Source organism: Vespa mandarinia, chromosome 11 (genome assembly GCF_050613455.1).
Source record: "Vespa mandarinia isolate Hongniang chromosome 11, ASM5061345v1, whole genome shotgun sequence".
Lineage (NCBI taxonomy): Eukaryota > Metazoa > Arthropoda > Insecta > Hymenoptera > Vespidae > Vespa > Vespa mandarinia.
The window spans coordinates 7,506,367-7,522,444 of NC_140820.1; the positions used below are offsets into that span (position 1 = coordinate 7,506,367).

The following is a 16,078-nucleotide window of genomic DNA, read 5'->3' on the forward strand; positions in this document are numbered from 1 at the left end:
GTATATTAAAATGAATGCTAAATTCACAAATAATAAAAATAATGACAATAATAAACGAAAATTAGGTGATAAAACAAATAATCACAGAATATAAATTTTATCGATACATATAGTAGGTATAATAGATGCGATAGAGAGAGAGAGAAAGAGAGAGAGAGAGAAAGAGAGAGAGAGAGAGAGAGAGAGAGAAAAAGAGAGAGAGAGAGAGAGAAAGAGAGAGAGAGAGAGAGAGAGAGAGAGAAAGAGAGAGAGAGAGAAATAAAAAGAGAAGATCGACCAATACTTTTTCCAATACTAGTTTCGAAAGAGAGAGACGGAGACATAGAAAGAGTAGGAGGAGAGGAGGAGGAGAGGCGTGCTTGATGGCCGCCGCCTAGACGCGGCGTTCAGATCGGTCGCGCCCGGGGCGTGAGCCGGTGAGAACGAGAGGGTGGGAGTTGGAAAAGAGTGAGAGAGAGAGAGAGAAAGAGGGAAAGGGAGAAAGAGACAAAGAGAGAGAGAGATCGCGGAGAACCCGGTTCACAGTGGAGGAGGGCTGCGTTCGCCGGGCAGTTACTCCGGAACCGTTGCCTTGACGACACGCATATCCACGCATGCGCGTATGCGCGAGAAGTGGGTGCACATTGAAAGTCCTCATCTTCGTTGTCGTCGTTGCTTGAGAAAAGGGAGAACGAGAAAAAAGATAGAAAAAAAAAGAAGGAAAGAAAGACAGACAGACAGACAAATAGATAGATAGACAGATAGAAAGATAGATCACGCGATCAACACCAAAGCATCACTTTAACGTTTTTCTTATCCTCCAATAAGAATTTCCATCATAAGGATCAGTAGCAGCTTCACTTTCTTTCTCTTTCTCTCTTGTATCATTCTTCTTTTCTCTTCCTTTATTTTTCTTTCTTTTTTTATCTCTTTCTCTCTCTTTTGTATTATTTTTCTTTTCTTTCTGTCTTTCTCTTTCTCTCTTTTTTTTTCTGAACTATGTTCTCGTGGCTAAGATAGCACATGTTGACATCACTGAGAAACATCAGAAAAGATACTCTTCTTATTTCTTGTTTTACATCTGGTCTAATAGAGTTGATCTTTTTTTCGGATTATATATTCCATCAAAAAGTAATCTAAATTATTTTACACTCTTCTATCCATATGGGACAATTCTTCTTAGAAATAAACATTATCCTATTTCTACTTTTCTCTCTTTCTTCTCTTTTTTTATGTTTTGAAAGGTCTCTTCGGCAAGTTAAACGTAAACAAATTCCTTAGGAATGTAACGCCTAAGGAATAAGGTTTAAAAGGGTAGAGAAAGAGAGAGTGATAGTTACACGAGAGGAAAGTGTCAACAAGAGAAAGCCCTCAAGGAACCAATATCTCTACCTTTCTGATCATCATCATTACCATCATCATCATCATCATCATCATCATCATCATCATCATCATCATCATCATCATAGAATATCATCAAAAGTACACCTTTGTTGAACGATGATCGCAACCTTGGAAGAACTTTGCTCGTAGTCGAGATCTCTCTCTTTCTCTCTTTCTCTTTTTCTCTCTCTCTCTCTCTCTCTCTCTCTTTCTTTCTCTTTCTCTCTCTTTTTCTCTTTCTCTTTCTCTTTCTGTCTCGTGGGTAGCCCAGAGCAGCGCGCGTCGAGGTGGTCCGAGCGAGTCGAAGGAGAGAGGCGTGCCCCAGTGCCGTTCGAACGTCCGATGTCTCCGCACGAGGACGCCGCGAATACGAGGAGAGGAAGAGCCGAGAGTACGCGTGCCGTCGGCGAGCACGAGCAGGCATCTTCTTCGTCATCGTTATCGTCATCAGTTTTATCGTCTTTCTTTTTGAAGACGTTTTTAAGGAGACGCTACCGGAAGACATCATCATCGACTTGTTGGTCAACCTCAGATGTCTTCTTTTCTTCGTAGCACCACCTGCCGCTCTGTGACTTCGTGTCGTTGCATCGACAGCGGCAGGTCCACTTATCGATTCCCTTATTTTCTCTCACTTCCCATTCTTCTCCGATTTTTTCTTATCCCGCACGAAACGAACTCTCTTTTCTATACGAAAGTTCAGAACGAACGTGTCGCTCGGTGGTACTGGCCCACCGCGATCATGTTCACCGATAAGAAGAGGAGGAAAATTGTTCGGTCCTCTTTACGGGAAAGTCTACTCTCTTCGCGGTATTTTCATCGAATCGTTCGCGAGTGACAAACTGGTAAAAGTAAATAAAATACAAAACAAGATAGGGAAAGATAGAGATAGAAAGATAGAAAGAAAGAGAGAGAGAAAGAAAGCGAGAGAGAGAGATCAAAGGTAGAAGAATTAGATCAAACCCAAAGACAACGGTTAATCATATATAATATACCGGTTGAAAGTTTTAACCCAAAGTATTAAAGTTCTCTGACTATAATATATGATCAATGGTGATGATCAAGAAGAAATAAGTTAGTGTGAAAAATAGAAGAAGAAGAGAAAGATCGAAGGTGACTTAGGTGTTCCTCAGATTGGATGGTTCCACGGGGGTTAACCATTGAGAGGTCGACTTGGGTGCAACCAGAGCCGGAACAGCAACGTTTCTACGACTCTCCGCCACCACGGATGGACGTGAGCGTGTGCTGTTTACCCGCTAGTGCCGGCTCGGGGGCCCAGCACTCTCATCCGGCGAGTTTGCCGTCCGGTGGACAGTCGACGATCCAAGCACCTTATCAGTATGCCGATCAGATAGTACCGGATCGGGGTCAACCCGACGGACTCGCGGTACTCGGCTGTACCGGACAGAATAACTGGCAACAGATCTCAAACTCGTCCACCGTCGCGGCTGGTGTCACTGCGACAACCACAGCGTACATTGATTATTCCTGGCTGCAGATGCAGGTGAGTGGAACAAATCAAATTTTATTTATCTCTATGTTTTTTTCTTTAGACGCAAGAAATAGTCGTTTGATATTTTTTTTTCCGAATGATGTTAATGTCATTTTAGGAGATATCTTCGTTGAATTTGGTTAATCTCTTTTCATCTGCACAAATTTCATAAGTGAAACATGTTCATTATTATTTTCGTGATAGTTCTTGCTTGGATTTAATTTAAAATTCCGCCTAAAGATGGTGGAAATTTGTAATCCTATAAAAACTAATTCAGATTCTTAGGTATAGTCGTTGTCTATCTAGGTCAAGCCTCGTTTGATCTTGATCTTTGGCTTTTGTCACGAGCTTTTGGTTATTAGGTAACTCGGAAAACAACGTATTTGATTGAATCATTATGAATTATCTAAGGTTAATTAATAAATAAAGTATTCGTTACCAGTTTCGATTAATTAGCTGTTTATCTATTACAATATATAAAGTCAAGGAGCATTTGCGATTATTCAATTGGAAAAATTTCGAAATTTCAAGAAAATGATCGATTTTTATATTAGAAAGATATTAACACAAGCATATCATGAAAGTCGCGTTCTTTTTTTTTTCTCGAGCATGCTCAGTAAGTTATCGATTTCTACGAAACGTTAGATCGTAAGATAATAGATTCGAAGTAATAATACCCATTACTATTATCTCAGTTTGAATGACTTCTCTTTTTCTTTCTTTTTCTCTCTTTCTCTCTCCCTCTCTCTTTCTCCCCTTATAGACGTGCCGGCATAAAGCTACGCTGTTGACAGGGTAAATATCCTTTGATACGCCGTCCGTCTGGCACACGCGCCACGTACCTACGTACCTACGCCTTTTCACCTTACCAACGAGACTCTTCTTGGAAAACACCTTCTTCTCGAACCTTTCTAAATCTTTTTACAAGCTTTCCTTCTTCGATCGAGCTCTGATCTGAAAGTAATAAATTTTTTCTAATTTTTTTAATCGTATATTATTTTAAAAAAAGAAAAACAAAAACTAATCTAACTTTCGTTTACATCATAAACTCAGTATTACAAAAAAGTGAAAAGAAGAAATTTAAGAAAAAAATGAGAAAGTTTGATGCGACATTTGAATGTAATCATTTGTCGGTAACGTTTTAAATAACCCTTAGGTAAAGTTGTCGAAGTTGCAATATGCATTTTTAAAATTCCACGAATATCTGTTTCATTTGAAAAGACGTCGAAAAAACTGCAATCAGTCCGGTTTTTAATGTAAAAAAAGAAGAGATAGATAGATAGAGATAGAGAGAGAGAGAAAGAGCAAGAAAGAGAGAGAGAGAGAGAGAGAGAAAGAGAGAGAAAAGTAGATTTTTGTCGGACAGTTTTATCAGGCAGAGTTGAAGTTAATCTGTCTTTGCGATAAGAAAAGCACAGACGAGTTTGCAACGCACTTCAGGATGCCTTTCATGTGAACATGATAATTATATTTACGAGATGACGAAATTCCCTGTCGTTATACGACTCGGACAAGATACGGATTTACTCTTCGTAATTAGAGAAGAAATCGAGAAATAAAAAAGTAATATCGAAAGTTAACCAATTATAGATCTTGGATTTTAATTTATATTTTGTATAGTATAGTATATTATTATTTTCTGCTCTTATAAGGGTTCAATATACTGAATAATTCTTTAAAAATTAAAATAATTTTATTTAGATTTAATTATAGAAATTTATTTTATAAGGTATCTATCTATCTATGTCAAAATATTATCGATGTTTCGTACTAATATAAAATAATCGTATTAATTGGAATTTTGATTAATACACCATAATGATTTCGATAATTGGTTCTCTTGAAGGAACCTCTCGAAGGATATAATCGATTCGGGACTAATATTCGAATCGTTAAAATTCTCATAGATCCATTGAACGTATAGATCGGTAATAATAATTAGCCGTTAACCCGTAAACGCAATCCGAATGCATTGTGACGCGTGTAAGATAATAAGCGGACGGAAATCCACGATTATTGTGCCCGAGGCAGAAAGGGCATCCGAATGAGCACCGGACGAACCATTTCCACGGTTCACCGCCCTTCGTTTCAGAACTGCGTATGATTACCGGTACCAACGATTATTTTGTTTGCTATACGGACCATGGGGACGAACGTAATTAGCATTAGATGTGAAACGAGTTGTGAGGTTGGGAGGAATAATACCTAGGTTGAAAAGTCAAAGGATGATTTCCTCTGAAACATCGAAGAAAAACAATCTCACGTAGCAATGCACGGTGAGAAACCATAATCGCGGATGAACCTTTTCTTTTGTCGAATAATTGACTTTTAAAGATTCTCCAATGGTGACGAAATTTTGTCCCTAAGCGAATTTTCTTTCAACACACGATACATTATATGTAATAAATTAATTTTTTTCTATAATCTTCATCGATTTTTCAATTCTATTTATTTTTCTTATTAGTATCTGAAATGACAAATTCATATAACAATGAAATTTTATTTTATTAATTAATTAAAGTAATTCATTTTATTAACGATAGTATTAAGATAATAGTTCTTTCATTATTAACAGCGTATAATGATAAATTATAAGTTAGTATGATTAAATAACTATAGATTTAACAATTCAAAAAAAGTAAACACTTTGTTTATCCTATTTTAATACAGTTCACCGGAAAATTTAATTTTTGTTAATTTTTAAATAACAAGATCAAATAATAATTTACCCTCACATCAGAAATATATAAACAAAGACATTCTTTATTCATAGTTTCATTACTTACTCATAACAGTAACGAAAATTGTTAATAACAATTCTTAATTTGTTGTATAGCATACTTTTTTGCTTTATACTTTACCTAATTATTTGCATTATTCGAAATTTATTATTCGACGGAATTTAACTTATAATAATTAATATGTGAATTTATTAATAATGGTCATTGATAACTATCGTATTCGTCACGATGTACGAAATGTGATCATTTAATTTTATCCAACTTTTAATTTAATTTGTTATAATTTTATTCCACTTTTAATTGAATTTTTTTTTATTTTTTTAATTTAATTGAATTTGTTCTTTTTTGTTTTATTGGTCTGTAAATGAACAAAATTAATATACTATGATAAAATTTCATTTACATGATAGTATTAGCGTGATCTTTTCATATGCCTTTCAAGGATTAATAATTATTGAGTTAATTCGATTTTATGTAATCATATTTGAAAAGATAAGATTCGTGACGAAAAACCGAAATTGTCATATCTCTCAGATGTAATATCATTCTTTGTCGAACAACATATATACAAAATGTCATATTTCTTGAATGATCAAACGAGAGATTCAAGGTATTCTACTCTTTTTGTTAAAAATAAAGCAAAAAATAAAGTGGCAACAAAAAAAAAATGAAAAAACGGAAAAGGAGGATAAAGGAACGAAAAAAAAGAAAAAATAAACAGCAAATGACGTCTATAAAAATTCAAAGTTTATTGACGCATAAATTACGCTTTATCTCGGAACGAACAAATTGCGATCTCGATGTGATATTGTGTAGGTAAAAAAGTGCGTGCGTGTGAAACGTGAGAAACTGTAACGATGTGATATCATTATATATATATATATATATATGTGTATGTATATGTGTATGTGTGTGTGTGTGTGTATGTGTATGTGTGTGTATGTGTGTATGTATGTGTATATATTATTATATATATATAATCGAATAAATGGTAATGCACCTCATCTGAATCATCCGATTGCACTGCATTCTACTCTAGAAACATGATCGTCATTAAGAAACCGCGTCTTGTCTTTTTCAACAACAAGAATAATCGACAAAGGAAGCACTCAATCTCGATCTCTCAAGAGATCGAAGTCATCGTCGATTGAGAACACGTCGAGTCAAGTTTTAATCGTAAATCGAAATTATAAATCAATAAACACGAAGTCGTAACCACGAACGAGAGAAAGAGAGAGCATGAGAGATTTCTAAAGTGCATCCACGTGTTTATCTCGTCCTCGTTTCACAAGCGCACATTTTTTCCATTCTTATTTCCGATACGAAATCCTCACGATTATAGGCATTCATATACGCCTATTTACATATACCTGTTGAAGTTGTTTTACATTATTTTCATATTACGGTATTTTGAATGTTGTTTTTACGCATCGCGTATTCTATTCACGTGCAACATGGCTAAAATTACGTTTAATCGAGTATTGATAAACAAATATTGATGAACATTGTTTACGAGATCATTCCAATTTTCTTGTCATGCGATTAATTACATGTGTAATATAATTTTTGCCGAAGGTTGATATAAGTACAAGAGAATTAACATTTTTGCAAATCGATATGATATAACCATTTGAAGTGATTGTAAAAGTATTGCTTATGAATATTCTACATAAGCAATTGTAACGTTCTTCTTTTACTCTTAACAATTATTTTATTATTTTATCCGTATTTAATGTTTATTTCTAATTTGATATAGATATGTACGTTTGATATTTAAGATCCACAGGTAATAGGATACGAATATTATCTGTATACACATATATATATATATATATATATATATATATATAAATATATATATGTATATACATACATTTAATTATTCATATAGTTTCTCTTTCAATTTATAATGAGATTAAAATAGCATTATTACAGATGCACGCATTGCGAATGATTAACATTGGTCAGGACACGGGTCTCGTTGTAATTGGCTACGTGTTTAACGAATTAATTACTGTACGATGATCAGCACTGGATTTTCAGATAAACTTCGTTTAAATCCTAGCGGGTACGTTATTTTCAATATTTAATTGCAGATCATTTACATTTCTTCGTTATGAATTCTTTTTTTCTTTCTTTTTCATTTTTTATATCGTATAATATATATACATATGTACATACAATATCGAATGTTACATGATCAACTTGAAGATCGCGAAAGATCAACAGATTTGTAAAAATTTGTTGAAAGATATCAATTAAACAGTAATTATCGGTGATAATATAAACCGGGGAAAAATCCATATCCACATGGAGCAATTAAATAAAAGAAAGATATTGAATGCGTGCATAAATTTATACATATACATATACACGCACATATATATATATATATCCACATTATTATATAAAATTTCTTTCCATGTTCTTGACGATAAAGTCGAATTCATCGATCATTTATTTTTATAAAAATTAAAGAAAAACATTATATCATCTCCATTTTTTTTTATTTTATTCAGTAAATATCGGATCGTTGGTTAAGATCGATTCAAGATCGGCAGAAAATCCTTGGGACGTTTTTGATGAGCGCCTGAGGAAGTAAAGATCGATTCAAAGATCTCTCTAGGTGTGCTTACGCGCTTGCTCGTTCGCTCGCTCGCGCGCACGCGACTCGTATTACCTGGGATAGATCGAGTCGGCACTCGCAGTGACTCACGTCGAATCGCGGACGAGTGGGTGTGCAGTTACTTACGTTGCATACGTTCAACGTACAGGGCCGCATTAGATAACAACAATAGGGCCCTTGTGTCTAAAAGTAAGACAAAAACAACAACGATAAAAGAGAGGAACAAAACGGGAGAGAGAGAGAGAGAGAGAGAGAGAAAAGCAAAGAAAGTTTCGTTGCTTTCTCTCGATTTTTACGTTTCACTCTTTGTTTGGCGTTTAACCAAAAAATCTTTCAGATCTAAGGTCGTTAACGACTTAACAAGCCACCGATTTAGTTCTAAAAATAAGGTGAAATATTTAACTGTCGTTTGAATTTCGCGCCATCTTTCTTACCGTTCGCACCTGGAACATGGCCATCATCACCCATATCGAATTTTTGAAGTAGATTATTTCGGAAACAAAATATCATAGAACAAAATTTTATTTGACATTTTTAATTCAAATTTTCGGAAGAAATTCAACGATATCACGGACATTGACATTACAAATTCGTTTTTCGATTATATGAATTCCTTGTTAATTTAAACATTCCTTTTTCTTTAATATTTTTATGATTTATCCGGCTATGCGAAGCTGCATTGCACTTATTGCACTTGCGACATACTCGTAAAGAACAGTGCGCCATAGCTATCTATTTCTGTGTTTTAACGTATAGGTGGTACCTACGCATAATCGCGAAGGAAATCTAGCGTTTAGCGATATTCATGCGAGTAACGCCTCGTAGAATCGACGCCGACGCGTAGGCAAAATCGTCTTTGATCGTCCCGTATCTCTTTCTTTCTATCTATCCTTTTTCTTTCCTCACTTTTTCTTTCTCTCTTTCTCTCTCTTTCTCTCTCTATCTCTTTCTAACCTCTCCACAGATGGTAAGTTGCAACGATTTGATTTTACAATCTTCTCCTATCGAAAGTCAGTGGCTCGTTTATACGTTAGTGCTTATATCTCTTGATGAAGAGAAATAACCGATGGAAATTGAGATGTCGGTAATATCCTCAAGAAAGAGAGAGAGAGAGAGAGAGAAAGACAGAGATAGAGAGAAAGAGAGAGAGAGGACAATAATTTATAAAACAAATATTTTTTTCACAATATGGCGTTATTATTGCAAAAAAAGAAAAAAAATAAAAAAGAACATCTCTTTTTTATTTGTTTCCTTTTTTTCCTTTTTTTTGCTAAATATGTAATTCTGAAAAGGAAGCACAACGGTACTTGATCCTTTTCAATATATATAAAATGTTTACTAGTTTATTATTCAATATGCATTCTTTTGATTTGCATAGATACTGAAAACGATCTACGTCACATATGCAATGATCGAATACAACATTAAAATGCATAAACACCTTCCTGTGTAGATACACACGCATATATATATATATATATATATATATATATATATATATTATAACGTGTTATTTCTTGTTTCTCTTGTGCTTTTTTTCGATGTTTTTTTATTGATGTATGTGTGCATTCGCAAACTGTATCTACATGTAATTGATATTATTATTTTTATGATGTACAATAACATACATCAAAATGTTTGATACAAAAAAATGATAGTAGATATATTTCTCAATGTTGGCTAAGATTTTTCTTTATTTGATAAACAATCTAAAATAGTAACAATTGTTTACAAAAACGATCGATTTCTGATTATAATAGCAATTTGTTCGTACTATCGTACGTTTATGTAAATTAACGAATTATAAAAAAAAAAGAAAAAAGAGAGAAAAAAGAAATATATACGAATAAAGACAAAGAGGAATAAAAAAAAAACTTGAGGAAAATCATAAAAAGATCGAGAATCGTTGTGGATAATAAAAAAACAAGAAAATAAAAGAAAAGAAAAAAGATAATGTTTATATAACGATACGTGCAAACGAGTTAGAGCAGCGTTGGCACATCGACACAACCCCAGAACCCCTACTTAGGCCAACCCGCTACTCTTTAGTATGAGTAGGTACACCAAACCAATGTTACGGACAATTTACTCGCGAAATTAGTTACAAAACGTTCGACCTATCTACCCATCAGCCACTTCCTCTTCCTCCACGATAAATAGATGGACGCTGAGCCATTAAATGCTGAGAGTGGAGGAAGAGTTATTGTTCACGGATTGCCATAATAGATACGAAATGTGTAAGCATCCTATGCACATATATTCACACACGCGTGCGCGCACACACACATACATATGCACATATTCATGCATATATATATCCACGCGCGCGTGTTTGTGTGTATGAATGTATGTTATATTATATATATATATATATATTTATATATTTATATTTATATATATATATACACATATATATTAGGACACAAAGAGACATTATTTACGTACATGATCATAGAAATAGGATACAAATGGATATATCAATAGTACCGGTAATTCGACAATAGCAATTCTTTGTCTATGAAAGACTAGAAACTATAATATTAATTTCTTTTTTAATGTAGTCATATATTTAGGTTTTTAACCGTTGAAATTTATTTTACAAGAGAATCGTTCGATGATAAGAAAAGTAATCATAAAGGCGATGTCGTTTTGGCACGATGTCTCTCTATCTCTATTTCTCTCACTTTTTCGACAATTCGTGTTTTTCTCTGATTAAAAGAGTAGCCGACAAAAATTCCACTCAAACGTCTCAAGTCAAGGTTGTCGTATTAATTATTTTCGAGATTTTACTGCCAAGAAGGTCAGCGTTGCATATATATAATGTATGTATATGTATGTACGGATTTCTACGTATTCGAATAAATCAGTTAAAAAGATCGTTAAAAATTGGATAAAATAGCTTTGATAACTACATTATGTTACTAACACATCACGCTATACTTTTTTATCGGGATTTGATCGAGTGATTAGATATCTAAATGTAATTTCATAACTTTTTTCTTACTTTGTCTCTCTCTTTCTCTCTTTCTACATATATATATATATATATATATATATATATATATATATATATATATATATATAGATCAAAAAAATGTTTATCTAATTTAACTTTTACATATTTAGTGTATATAGAATATAAAATTGTCTTCATAGATAATTTATATTATAATTAATATATACTGTTATATTTCTATTACAGTATTTGTACAATAAATATAGAAGTAAATTAGATTAAATTATTAAATATTAATTATTATGTAATCGACAAGCAAAATAATTTAAACAAGTACAATAATAAATTTATAGTATATTATACTATACCAAACGTTAGTATAGTACAATACTATATATTGTAATGTACTATCCTAAAATTATAAATTATTGTATATATAATTTCTTATAGTATAAATATAGTATTATAAATATTAATCGATACTATAACTAATACTAATATTAACTATAATTGGTTCGTTTACGTAAAATATGTTTCATTCAATATATTCTAATCTGCCTAATGTTTGAAATTAATTTTTAAATTTGATTTTAATTTTCTTTCTATCTGCTTCTTCTATTTTTAATCGTTCAATTTTCGGATACGCAGCCTTTCAGACTTTCTCATGGCCGTTATTAAGCATTATTCGGTGGTTAACAAGAGTCACGGCTCGGGATCGCCAGGAAACAGATATGATGCGCGTCACGAAGCGTGAAAAGCTTGTACGCACCCACCGATTTATGAACTGCTCAACGTATGGAGGACACACATGTGTTATACGACTGCGTGTGCGCGTGTATATATATTTATGTGCATGCGCGCGTACGTTGAAATCTTTTTTTTCATTTCCTTCATACAGGACTTGCGTTTCTTCTCTCTCTCTCTTTCTTTTTCTCTCTCTCTCTCTCTCCTTTTCTCTCTCTCTCTCTTTCTCTCTCTCTTTATCTCTTTCTTTCTTTCTCTCTCTTTCTCTCTCTTAATCTCTCTCTTTCTCTGTCTCTCTCTCTTTCTCTCATTCAATCTTTCTCTCTCTCAATCTCTCTCTCTCTCAATCTCTCCCTCTCTCTCTCAATCTCTCTCTCTCTAATCGCGATTAAAGTTAAGAAACTAGGCTTGAAAATAATCACCGGTCGTTTAACGATAGGATAATCTTAATGGTTCGGGTTCGATCGAGAACATTTCGATAATGTATTTACTTACGATGACTCACAAAAGTAATTACATTATAAATTTATTCGGAATTAAGTAATTCTTTTAATTTTATTTTATTTTGTTTTGTTTATTCATTTTTTTCTCGAATAAACGAAACATTCCTACAATTTACAAATCGATTGAAAAAAACTAAGAAACATCCCGTGGAATGGAAAAAAATATGAATAATCAAATTCTACGTATATAAAAAAAAAGAGAAGTAAAAATAATTACTACGGTTAATAATTTTCGAATGAAAGAAGTACTTTCAATACTGAGGGAAAATCCGAACTAATCGTGACATACTGAACGTCGCATAGGATTAAATAAACAAAATATATAAATTATCAAGATCTAGATATAAAAAAATATATGAATTAAATTATATGTAATACGTAATACGTAATACGTAATATGATTTTTGATGAAAAATAAGGTCCTAAACATTATCCCATCTAATTACTTTCTAATCATAATTTCACATCTATTCAAGAAAAGATGATTAGTTTTAACGATCAAACGATCGTCATTTTTGTAAGATACTAAATCGCATAAACGTTCGATCTCAAGTATCGTATTTCACTCGCGTTTAACTATAATTTCTAAGTCACGAGAGAGTTCAAGAACTTCTAAGAGAGATCTCTCTCTCCTTCTCTCTCTTTTTCTCTCTTTCTATCTCTCTATCTTTTTCTCCTTCTCTACACTTTCCCACGAAATTCCATGTAACTGATAACGGCTTAACGGATTCCCATCGTTCGCCGATACCGCTCGATTCTATATTTATCGACGTCGAAGAAGGAATGCGTTGAGTTAGTAAGAGACATCATCGTCGATGTGAATTATCTACGCGTGTCGCATAACTCGAATGAGACGTTTTTACACCTTTCTTTCTCTCTCTTTCTCTCTCTCTCTCTCTCTCTCTCTCTGTGTCTATCTCTCTGTCTATCAATCTATCTATTTATCTATCTATCTATCTATCTATCTATCTATCTATCTATCTATCTCTTTCTCTTTAACATCTTATCTATTTATCTCTCTTTAACATTTATGAACTCACTCTTTTTCACATAAGAATCGTGACAGATTGTTCATCATTTCTATAACGATTTGTATCTAAAAACCTAAACGAGAATATCTTCTTGAATTTAAACTTCATAAATTAGCATGACAAAAAATCATTATTCGCCATCATTATATCCATTTCCAGTGAATTACAAAATAAATTTGTTTCTAACGTAATCTACAAATTTGTTTACATCGTTGTACATCCATTTACGGCGAATTATAAAATAAATTCGTTTCTAACGTAATCTACAAATTTGTTTACATCGTTGTACATCCATTTACGGTCAATTATAAAACAACATCGTTTCTAAGGTAATTTATAAATTTGTTTACATCATTATACATCGTCGACAATAAAAATAATAATTTAATATTTGTAACGTAATAAAATGTATCAACAAGGTTTCTCCGTTTTTTTTCAACATAAAATAGTTAATAAATTTTTAATACCGTTTATCGATATTTAATTAACGATGTAATTTCTATTAATATTATTTAACAAACATTTTTTTCCCCGTTCTTGTGATAGAATCTTTTAAATTCATCTCCATCGAAACAAGTCGTTTTCAGATTTAATAAATTGAATACTTGATTTAATGTAAGAAAAAGAAAAAAAGAAAAGAAAAATAAAACAAATATAATCGATCCAGGTTTTTATAATGAATATCGTACACAATCATTTTTTTTCTTTTTTCTTTTTCCTTCTCATAGATCATAATTTTCTTTGAATTTTATCTAATTTCTGAAGAAATCAAGGGACGATTATATATCTCTTCCGCGGAAATACTATCAACTTCTTCTATCTCGAGCGTATCAAAAGGGAATAGATAGACGGAAGGTCAAAAGTCGATAATGGCGGATGCACCACTCGAGATAGACGCGTATCCGTCGACCAGCAACTTCTTCTTCCTTGATCTTCGTAAAAGAGTCGACGAGTTGGCAGGATAAGAGGCGGTGGTGGCCTCGCTGCTGCAGTTACTGGCCACTACAGGGCACGTGGAAAAGGAATATAAACTCCGTCGAGACCGTTATTCGTTCGACATACGCTCGCCATTCAGTCTTTAGAAATTGCGTGGAACGATAGTTGCCTCTCTCTCTCTCTCTCTCTCCTCTCTTTCTCTCTCTCTCTCTTTCTCTCTCTCCCTCTCTCTCTCTCTTTCTCGTTACATATGGCTCTTGAAATGAGCCTAGCCGATAATTAACTTCTTAACAGGTAGAATCTTTTTCATGTCAAACACACACCTTCTTTATTTATTTACTTATTTTTGTTTTATTTCTTTTATTTTTTTCTATACTATTGCTACTATTTCATCAGGTGAATGATTTATTACGTTGATAGAAAATTTTTTTTACATCTTATTATTAACATTAATGATAAATAAAAGATGTGTGTGATAAATATACTTCCAGATAAAAAGATAGATCATTGGGATAGAAGTATACCGTTTTATTTTTTGTTTTTTTTTCTTTTTTTTATGACTTTGATCATTCAGTCAATAACAATGAATTATATAAATTATTAATTTTGTTTTTTACGACAACTCGGGTTATGTTTTTCTGAAGTTTTTCAACCGATAGATATTTTCCAATGCAAATTGCATGTGCAAGATCGCTTCAAGAACTTTTAATGACATTTAAATTGTGGAAATATTCAAATGATTGAAGATATCATTTTTGCGAAAGATCAATCGTTATTTTTCTTTCAACTATAATTTTCAATATTTTCCAATAACCTTTCGATAACTTTTCTATTTCTATTAAAAGCAATAAAAATTTGTTTAAAATACACTAATTTTCTTTCGGTAGTACGTATACATTGCAATTATTTACAAATTTTTTTCAGTATAAACACTATACATAGAATCAATATTATTTAAAATATAACAAATTTACCCTTTATTATTGTGATATCATTTTGTTCGTAAAAATGACCGTCATATTTTTTTTTTACCAATAAAAAAGCAAGATAAAGAAATGAAATACTTAACTTCAAAAGACATATCAAGATCAATTTCGTGACTCATCGTGCTCTTCTCTGTAGATAATGAAAAGATGTCTACCATCGATGACGGTAGACATAGACATAGTTTCGAAAAAATGGACGTCATAAAAAAAAAAAGAAAAAAGTACTCGGAATGCTTTCCGACTAATGAGACCGCCGGCAGGAAATTACTCGGGCAACTTTATTGTACACTGACCTCCATCTACGTGAGCTCTATGTGGGTGTAATTCGCGACAGACTCGATGTATGTACGCTAAAGAGGCGCCCGCTATCAACTAGCCATGCTTCGGGACAATAGATTGTCTGTAAATTACCTTTGAGGGTAGGATAGAAAAATAAAAAATAATAATAACAATAATGAGTAAGAGAGGGAGAGAGAGAGAGAGAGAAAGAGAGAGAGAGAGAGAGAGAGAGAGAGAAAGAGAGAGAGAGAAATTGAAATTTATCATTTTTTCTTTCTTACCGATTTATTACTTTCTTTGTAAGATTGATATAATTTATTTATATAGCTCACTTAATTTAATCCTAAATAAATTAATTCAAAAAACAAAAACATAAAAAAACAAAACAAAAAAGGAACATCGCACGATGAATAATATATGAAACA

The 16,078-nt window shown here is 32.7% G+C and overlaps 1 protein-coding gene across 3 annotated transcripts in view; it reads left to right on the forward strand.

Annotated features, from left to right (window-relative positions):
- Window positions 1-540: 540 nt before the first annotated feature.
- LOC118449084 (uncharacterized) overlaps window positions 541-16,078 on the forward strand; it is an 87,621-nt gene continuing 72,083 nt past the window's right edge. For 2 of the 3 annotated variants that reach the window (XM_035883268.2, XM_035883269.2), the window contains exon 1: window positions 542-2,863. In XM_035883268.2, the coding sequence (XP_035739161.1) occupies window positions 2,498-2,863 (366 nt within the window). In that variant the 5' untranslated portion in view covers window positions 542-2,497. Of the gene's footprint in view, window positions 2,864-16,078 lie in introns of all 3 variants that reach the window. The other variant, XM_085660158.1, reaches the window with a different exon arrangement.